Source organism: Delphinus delphis, chromosome 3 (assembly GCF_949987515.2).
Source record: "Delphinus delphis chromosome 3, mDelDel1.2, whole genome shotgun sequence".
Lineage (NCBI taxonomy): Eukaryota > Metazoa > Chordata > Mammalia > Artiodactyla > Delphinidae > Delphinus > Delphinus delphis.
The window spans coordinates 50,661,917-50,671,658 of NC_082685.1; the positions used below are offsets into that span (position 1 = coordinate 50,661,917).

The 9,742-nt window shown below is 40.7% G+C and overlaps 1 protein-coding gene across 8 annotated transcripts in view; it reads right to left on the reverse strand.

The window, feature by feature from the left end:
* Positions 1–9,276, reverse strand: part of TCERG1 (transcription elongation regulator 1) — a 60,405-nt gene extending 51,129 nt beyond the window's left edge. For all 8 annotated transcript variants that reach the window (XR_009518947.1, XM_060008600.1, XM_060008599.1 and 5 more), the window contains exons 1-3: positions 9,200–9,276; positions 2,982–3,207; positions 498–650 (exon numbers count right to left, since the gene is read on the reverse strand). Coding sequence is in view for 7 of the 8 variants with exons in the window: in XM_060008600.1 (XP_059864583.1) it covers positions 498–650; positions 2,982–3,207; positions 9,200–9,258 (438 nt within the window). In the remaining variant the exon portion in view is untranslated. The remainder of the gene's footprint in view (positions 1–497; positions 651–2,981; positions 3,208–9,199) is intronic.
* Positions 9,277–9,742: the final 466 nt, after the last annotated feature.

Below are 9,742 nucleotides of genomic sequence, written 5' to 3' on the forward strand. Positions count from 1 at the left end.
GACAACACTTCACCTGTGTGTTCACAATGCCAAGTCGCAGGAATTAAACACATTCTATACGATTCCACTGAAAGGACTCCGGAAAGCTTGTGCGTGGTTGCTCCAGACTGCAGCCCATGCACCTCCTTCTCTTTGCTGGTTTTGCTTTGTATCTTTTCTCTGTAATTAGTCTTAGCTGCAAATACAACTACATGCTGAGTCTTGTGAGTTCTCCTAGCAAACACTAAACCTGAGGGCTGTTTTGGGGACCCAAGGCACATATTTAAAATACAGGCTTCCAGAATCATAGGCAAACCTATGTAAGTGCTCCAGGCCACCTTATGTCTGTGCATAAGTCCAATCCAGTGAGGCTTTCCAGGACTCCTGCCCCACCCTGGCTTACCCAAGGCTCATTCCTAATTGGCAAAGATATAGGCACTGATCTCAATCTGCCAGAACTCCTGTTTTACTCTTCTGTTACTAAGAAGCTAACAACCTAAATACATTTTATAATTTACCTTCCCATCTGGAGTTTTATTTTCAACCCATATCTCCTCAGTAGGAGGCAGCGCTGGAGTACCAGGAGCAGTCACAGGAGGCATTCCTGGTGGAAACATCATACCCGGTGGAGGAGGCATGGTTCCCATGGGTGGAGGCATGAAAGGTGGTCTCTGTTAATTCACAAGAAGTAATGTCACTTGTGTTTATCTTTTTTCCTTCAAATTATTACTAAATTCTACCCAAAAGTAAAGCACTGTAAGAGAAACTAGTTTTATAGTCAATTCAGATACATTTATCTAGGTTATGTAAGAGAAGTTTCTCTGTAATAAAAATGATTACTAAATAGACTAGAAAGAAGTACATCAAAATACTAATAGGGCTTCCCTGGTGGCGCAGTGGTTTAGAGTCTGCCTGCTGATGCAGGGGACACGAGTTTGTGCCCCGGTCCGGGAGGATCCCACATGCCGCAGAGCGGCTGGGCCCGTGAGCCATGGCCGCTGAGCCTGCGTGTCCGGAGCCCGTGCTCCACTACGGGAGAGGCCACAGCAGTGAGAGGCCCACGTACCGCAAAAAAAAAAAAAAAACAAACAAAAAAGTACTAACAATAGTCATCTCTGGGTTATAGCATTATGGGTGAGTTTTGCTTTGTTCTTTATACCCTAACTGCCTATTTCATACATTAGGCACTAGATTACTTTCAAAAGAAAAAAACTGATTCTTATTTACAAATAACATAGCAATAACTAAAAAGGAAAAACCAGATATACCTAACCCTTTGTTCTCTTTTCCTAGAAGAAAAAAAAAAAATTAGCCAGGAAAATGGCTAATTTAAATGAGAATTTAAATGGTATATATTATAGTTAAAAAAAAAAACAACTCCTGGAACCATTCATTACTGATTCAACACTATCTGATAATTCCTTCAACGACTGCTGACCCAAGCCAAGATCCTGAACCAATTTAACTGTAACTGCTATATCTTACTCACCAAACCAGAAAAGAGGTCTGCCATTTTGAAAACAGATTTTGAACAGGGATTAAAAGATTTCCTCTATAATCTACAAGTAACATTAGAATTCAATTATCCAAAGCATCTTAATCTGGATAATGGAATTGACATTATGCTAATAATGTGCAACTGTATTTCATTTTCCTAAAAATGTTTTCTTTTCCATACTCCAGTCTTTCTGGATTCAGCTCGCTGTCTTTCAAGCATCAGCACACAGGCCCATGTTCTATAAAATATCTACCCCAAAAATATCTCATGCACCAGGAGCTGGAAATCACTTGGATTTACTGTAAAACCACACAATCATCCACCAAGACCAAGAAAAGCATCACAACATTAGAAAGTATCCCATTATAACATCTGATATACTTCCATTAGAGGGTTACATTAATCCATTACATTTTATAATATTCTGCAAGGACTTTAACTATTAAAGGCACAAAGTAGAATAAACTCACATGTAACAAGTTATACCAGTCAGTAGGTCAAAAAGTTACTTCCTATTCTAATCCTGAAGAAAACATAAAACCATTTAACAATTTGTTTAAGGGGGTGGGGGAAAGGGGGGCTGCTCATTACTAGGAAGGCAACAAAATTACTAAGCAAAGTATTAAAACCTGGTGTTTCTTCCATAAATATAACCCTACTGAAACAGAGTTAACATCATTTAAACAGTAGCTCATTATCTCTTTCTATTTTTAGTAAGTTCATTCTTGATTATCCAAGCTAACAGAAGGGAGATGATACTACTGTATTTATTTCGTTTCAGAATTGTACAGGCTGAATAAACTAAGAAAACATAGAAACATACTCAGTCAAAAAGAATATAATCTCAAAAGTAGATATTTTTGAGAGTTGATACCTTCATAACCTCATTTCAGACAATAACTGGGTCTATTTACACTAAAGAGGGATATATGCCTCAGGTTAAAACACCACAAAAGTTTTTATTTAAAGAAATCCCACAACAATTCTATTTCTAAAATTGTAAGATAACCGTATTTTTTTTCTGGGGAAGGAAAAAAATCCAAATATTGTGCTTACAAAATGTGTTTGTTGTCACTTTCTAGATTCTATACTAGGCATCATTTCTGGGGAGAACTGCTCAGGAATATACATACATATATATTTAAGTTTACCTGCAATATGTATCACTGAAAACAAATTTCCCCTACTCTATACATAAGATTTCAAACTTCATTTCCCATAAAGAAGATGGATTACTAAAGACAATTTTCAGAGACTAAGGCAGGTTAGAACTACCCTATTCAATCCTAACTTAACACATTTTTCTATCACCATATACATTTCCAGTCTGAATTTCCATACTAATTATTGTTACCAGTGCTTTTAGAGCAACACATTAATATAAGGATGTTCTCTTTAGTTCCCATTTTCCTATAAAACCAAGAACACAGGTTTTAAAGGCAAAACCCATATATAATATTGACACTAACGCCAACAAAGAAACAGCTACCTCTATATTCTTTACCTGGAGGTGTGGAGGGCCCATAGGTGGAGGAATCCCTCCTGGGGGAGGCATTGGTGGCATATTAGGATCAAAAGGAGGACGTCCAAATGGGGGCCGAGGTGGTGGAGGAGGGCCTCGCATCATACCAAAAGGTGGAGGAGGTCGCATGAGAGGTGGTGGGCCTCGCATCACTGCATTTGGTGGGGGAGCTGGGCCTCGGAACCTCAAGGCCTGCTGTTGAGCCATCCTGTGTGGGAAAGCCATGAATAAATTTTTCTTTCTCAACGTAACAAAAATGTAGCTACTAATCTCTAATTACATCAAATTTTTAAAGCCCTTAAAAGCAAGTAGAGTTGGAAAGTCATATTGTACACTGCAATAGAGTGCATCAGTAAGAATGATGAATGGACACCAAATCTAGGAGGAAATTTAGATGAGGGAGGTTATTTGGATAGTCTTAAAGTATCTTCCCACATGTTTCTTACAGTTGCAAAGAATGATGAACAAAACACCTATGCAATAGAGAAACTGACCTAATGTGACTGAGAGGGACACAACATCACCTATTCCAGGCAAGAATGCATAACCTCAATCTAATAAGGAGCTATTCGACAAACACAAAATGAAGAATGTTCTATTAGAAAGGGGGCAGCAGGGAGTATACTCTTCAGAAATGTTGATGTTATACAAAAAAGACAAAGGAAGGCTGTGGAAATGTTCTAGATTAAAGAGGCCAAAGAGACATGACAACACAATACCAACTCTAGACAGGATCCTAAACTAGAGAGAAGAAATGCTATAAAGGACATAATGGATTAATAGACAACACTGGAATACGGACAACAGATTAAAGTATTTTATCAACGCAAATTAGTAGACAACACTGGAATACGGACAAGAGATTAAAGTATTTTATCAACGCAAATTTACATTGATGCCTGTGCTGTAGTTAAGTAAGAAAAGATCTCTACCCTCAGAAAAGAAATACTCAAGTATTTAGGGGTAAAGAGCTGTGTGTGTGTGGTGTGTGTGTGTGTGTGTGTGTGTGTGTGTGTGTGTGTGTGTATCTATCTTACCCTCAAATGGCTCAGAGAAACAGAGAGCATGTATGTGACAAGTAATAAAGCAGAACAGGTAAAATATTAACACTAAGCATTGTGTGTGTGTGTGTGTGTGTGTGTGTGTGTGTGTGTGTATCTATCTTACCCTCAAATGGCTCAGAGAAACAGAGAGCATGTATGTGACAAGTAATAAAGCAGAACAGGTAAAATATTAACACTAAGCATACTATTTGTTTTTGCAACTTTTTGGAAGTTTGAAATTACTTCCAAATACAAGGTTTTTATAGCAGGGAAGGGGAGCAGCTTAAGAGATCATTAGTATTCTCTAACTAAAGGGAAAGCCCTCTGTACACTGCACCCCACCCCACCCTTCAATCTCTAGCTAAACACCCTATTTTCTCCACGGCACTCAGGCACATAAGCAATATCATGTAAGATGGCATTATCTATCTCCTCTCATAAGTGCTTTTTTAAAAAAATTATTTAACAAGTGCTTACTATGTGCCAGGCAGTAATCATAAGCTTTTTAAATTATTTAATCATCACAGCAACCCTGAGATAGATTTTATCAAACTCATTTTACAGATTAAGGTGCACAAAAGTAAGATAACTTGCCCAAGGCCACACAGCTGGTTCAGTGGTAAAGCCAGAATTCAAACACAGGTGAATGGCTCTTAAATGCTATACCATGCTTTCTATCTAAGCCCCCTTTGAGCAACAATTGTCTGTCCTGTTCACCTTTATATCCCCAGCACATAGTTATGCCTGCCCATAGTAAGGCTCAATAAGTATTTGCTGAATGTACCATTGAACACCTAGGTAATACTGTATCTTACAAATAGGGTATATAGAATGTTAAAAAAATCTTTACTATAATTTGCCAATTTACTGAGCACCTATCACAGTCTTCCCAGTAGCTATGATAAATCTCTCCATTATACATGAAATTTACATTTCAGTGCTCAAGAGAAGATTAACAATTATATTCCTCATGCACATTTGATGGTAATCATTCTTATACTCTCTCCTCACCAGGCTCTTCCAACTTTCCTACACTTTTCAATCCTGTGCTTAAGACTACCCCCGTTTCAATGTTCTCTAAGTTTTCCACATCGTAATTCAATTCTGACACAAAAAATCCTAATAAAGAACCAATTTGCCTTCTAGGAGAGCACTAGGATTGTAAACACATCCAGAACTACCACACCAAATATATTTCACCAAATCTGCAAATGATCCTACACTCAATGTTAGAAAGTATGAGTTTAAAAGTGATTGCAAAAAGAATAATCAGTCTTTTTCAAATTATATGCACTCCCAAAAGACAGATGGTCACTGTTATTGAAGCAATGTCTTAACCTTTAGGGCAGGAAAAAACTTAACCACCAAGAAAAGATATTCCATTTCAGCCTTCAGTTAACAATGTATCTTAATCTAAGATTTCCTGAATCTGCCTCTTCCTTTTCAAAAAATCTATACTATTTCTCTCTTTAGAATTTCACACTTCCTAGTTATAACTTGAAGTTAAGCATTTTAGGTTCTAAAAGCATGAAGAGTCAAATCAGGGCTCTGCCTTTTGCTGTCAGGCTGCTCACATTTTTTCTGAGCCTGAATATACTCACATGTAAATGAGCAGGGAGTGGGGTGGGGGGGGGAATAGAAATAAAACCTCTCTGTTCAATGAGATAATCCCCATGAAACATTTAGGATAGTACCTGGTACACAGTAAACTATTTTAACTATCATTACTTTCATTCCCCCACAAACCTAGCATAGTGCTCTACCTGAAAAGCCCTTGGTGGCCAATTTGACTAGATGGCTTTCAAAGTCTGCCATGAAAATGGTGGCAAAATTCGCATAATTTCCTCTATCGACAGCCTCAAGTTGCCATTTTCTGATGTCAGATATGTATAGCACATGTGCTGAGCTCTTTATATACACTGCTTCATCACAACAACCTCACCAGACCTGCACTGAGGATTAAATGAGCTAATAAAGAACTTGGAACAGCACCCAGCACGTTAAGTATTAGCTATTATTGCTGTTGCTGTAACATCAGTATAGTAAGAGTATTAGTAAAATACTAATAATTTAGTAAAATACTAAAATTACTGTTAAACGGTTTTAATATTAGTAGTGTAACTATTACTATAATTATTATTAGCAGGCTCTACATAACCTGGCCCTTGCTGACCTCTCTACAGACTCTAGTCTTTCTGATCAACTACCTGATTACCCTGAAGCCTCTGCAGTTGTTCCCTCTGCCTGGCATGCTTTTCCCCAGATCTTTATATAACTGACTCACTCTTCAGTCTCAGCTCAAAGTTCACCTTAAACTCCTTTCTCACCCTAGTCTCTCCCAGCCCCTCTCTATTTCATTACCCAATTTGAGTTTACAATTATGGTAAATGCTATGAAAAAACATCTCACTTATTTGTTTACTTTTGTATTATCTCTACCCACTAGTACATAGTTTCTCCTTATTATAGTGATGCATCTCAGTGTCCAGGATGGTAGTGTTCAATTATTGTTTTAATAATGATAGTGAACCCTGGGTACTTCCTATATACTTGGTACGGTTATAGGGACATTATTTGTACTAAGTCTTTCAATACTAACAACAACCCAATGAGATAAGTTTGGCACCATTTTTACAGAGGAAACTATGGCACAGAAAAAGAACTTGTTTATGGTAGTTAGTCAGTGGTAACACCAACATATTCTTATTCCCATTATACAGCTGAGGAAATTTAGACTGCCAAGTACCTTATCATAAGTCATAAAGCATTAATAAGTAAATATAGGCCTTGGGTAAAGGATCTATACAAATATAACTCTAAATTTTAATGGCCCTAAACCATAAAGGAATAGAAAGGCATTTGGAACTCCAAATAAATTCTGTCTATTGCAGGTTATTTGCATTCCTACCACTTTCAATCTTTAGGAAAACAGAAGCCTACTTGCATGAACAGAAACCCAAAAAATTTTTTTACAAGAACAAATGTATTTCCCTAGAAGTACTAAATCCAGATATGCAATCTTCCCAATGGTGAAGACAAGTCTGCAAATACTTTAATATAACAGGAAGAGCAAAAATTTTTTAAATGCTGATATATGGCAGGCAAATTAAAAGGAAGACTAAGTGAGGAGACCTAGGTTTTAATCCAGACCCTGCCAATACCTCGGTGACCCTGTGTAAGTCTCTTCACATTTGCAGGCTGATTTCCTCATTTGATGTGGTTAGTTTGGAATTTAGATCAATCTTAATTAGCATGGAAGGTCCCTGAGGAAAAAGGTTTTTAGTCTGGTTCAGGACTCTACTGCCAGCACCTTAGGTCAGTGACTCTCACACTGCACACAATTAATGTGGGTCCACTACACGGACCATCTCTAAATCTCCTCTATTCATTTATTTACAATATATATACACTGAACACCTTATTCTTCAGGCACTATGATACTGACACACCATGACATGCGTTCAGAATACAAATACAAAAATTAAGCCCCAATTTCTGCCATCAGAGGCCACAAAAACAACTAATTTCTCTTAAACCATGACAAATGTTAAAATAAAAGTCTACAATATGCTCTGGAAGGAACTTCCAACCCAACAGGCTAAGGTATAAAACATTTCCAACAGAACACCTAATTTAAAGTCCATTCAAATCAGTTTTGCAACAATATCTAGACTACTATTAAAGTCTAAAAGGCTACTCATTGTAAAACTGAAGAAAAATACTCTCTAAAACGCAAAGTAATGTTCCCAAATAAACCTGTAAGACTAGTAACCTTCTCTTAAGGTCAGAATCAGGAATGAACCTTTCATCACGAAAACTGAACGACCCTGGCAATGCACTTTGATCACTCATTACTGAAGTGTACACGTGGGGTTTAAAGGATTTGAGATACATCCCTGAAATAAGACTTTATTCCTACCAGAGTAAGAATTTTTGTGACCATTCAGAATCTAAAAAACATGACTTTTTCTTTTTCCCTGAAAACTTAAGTAACAATACCCGTTTTCCTTATACAATTTCATCTGGTGCTCTAGACAATACTAGAGTCCTCATAACTTATTCTGCGCTTTTTCATTCTCAAAGACTGACAGTGGCACAATTCAGAATGGGAGCTGAACATCTGACATGACATTTTTCCCACCCAGAAACATTAAAAAAAAAAAAGTATCAAATACACGCAAAGCTCAGTACCTCGTTTTCCTTAGAAACCACTGACTAAAGATTTTTCTCTCCAAGACACTTAATTACAAATTCCAGAGGCAGGGAAAAACCAAGGCAAGAAAGGTCACTGCCATCCTTAGGGCGATGGCGTGAGCAGACAAACAGAAAGAAGAGGAATGGAAGAGTGCACCGAGTCTGGCTGCCTGGGTTCAAGCCACTTCCTGGAGCCACGATTCCACCAAACCGAGCCGGTTCTACTTCCCCAACCTCTACGAGGCTCAGTTTCCTCACCTGTAAGATGGGCAAGTCACTTAACTGAAGATGGCTCTTGCACTGGGGCCTGCAAAATGATAACAGCAACTACTCCAAAGGATGAGTGTGAGGATCACAAGAGACAAGTCTAAGGAAAGGGTCCTCTGGCCCCTGGAAGTACCTAACAAACGCCTGCTGCTATTGTTACTACTCACAAATACGGGGTAAGAAACCAAAGGATACGAGAAAGGAAGGCCGCACGAAGTTAATGAAAAGCAAGCAACGTGGGGAAGAAGGAACAGGGCAGACGTGGGGACCCCAAAGGGCGGCGGAGGGCGTGGAGAAGACCGAGCCGGGGAGTTGGCTGAGGCGTGGAAGGCTTCCGGGAGGAAAACTGGGCCCCCGCCGGCGTCGCGCCGGGAGCAAGGCTGAGGCGGCCCGCGCCTGAGGCGGGGCCCCAAAGCGGGAACGCCGGGTCCGGCCCAAGGGCCGCAGGCCGCGAAGGGCGCCGGGGCCCCGCGAAAACCGCAGGAAGCGCCCCGAGAACGTGCAGGAGGCCGCGACCCAGTCCCGGCCCGGCTCCCTCATTCAAGCCGCCTTCCCTTCCCCCTTCTCCAATCCCATGCGGTCCTGACCCCCAGCCGCCGCGCGTCTTCGGCCCACCCTCCACCCCGGCCCTCCGCGCGGCGGGCCGAGCCCCTGGGACGCCGGAGCGCCAAGATGTAAGGTAGAGCAGCGCCCTTACCTGAGCTCCCCCGGGTTGAATCGCTCACCGTCCCCCCCGTCCCCGCCACGCTCCGCCATTACAGAGGGCCGCGTTCTTCCACCCGCCGCCTCAGCGTTCCCTATTGGCCGGGCGGATCGTCAATCTCGCGCGAGCGAGGCGGAGATAGCAGAGATCTGTGAAATGACTGGTCAGACTTTCTATCAATCCTCGAGCTGAGGATGGTATCTGCCTTATTATTGGTGAAAGGGCCCGCCGACTTTGAAAGCGGTATGGAGACAGCCAGTTGATTGGTCGCTCGGAGGCTTTATGGTAAACGAGACTTCAGCAATGGGGAACTGCCGGCGCCCTCTCGCGGTAAGTGAAACTGGGTCCTCCCACGTACTCCTCGGCCTGCGGTAGCCACGTGTCTGCCGGCTTCCAGAAAAGTCAGTTGTGGAGCCATATTGGCCTCATACTGGACATATTGGCTCGGGTGGAGACCATGTCCATTGCGTGAGCCAATCAAAAATCGACCTGGGTCGCCGGTAAACCAATCACAGAGTTGCTGTGGAAATGAGCCAT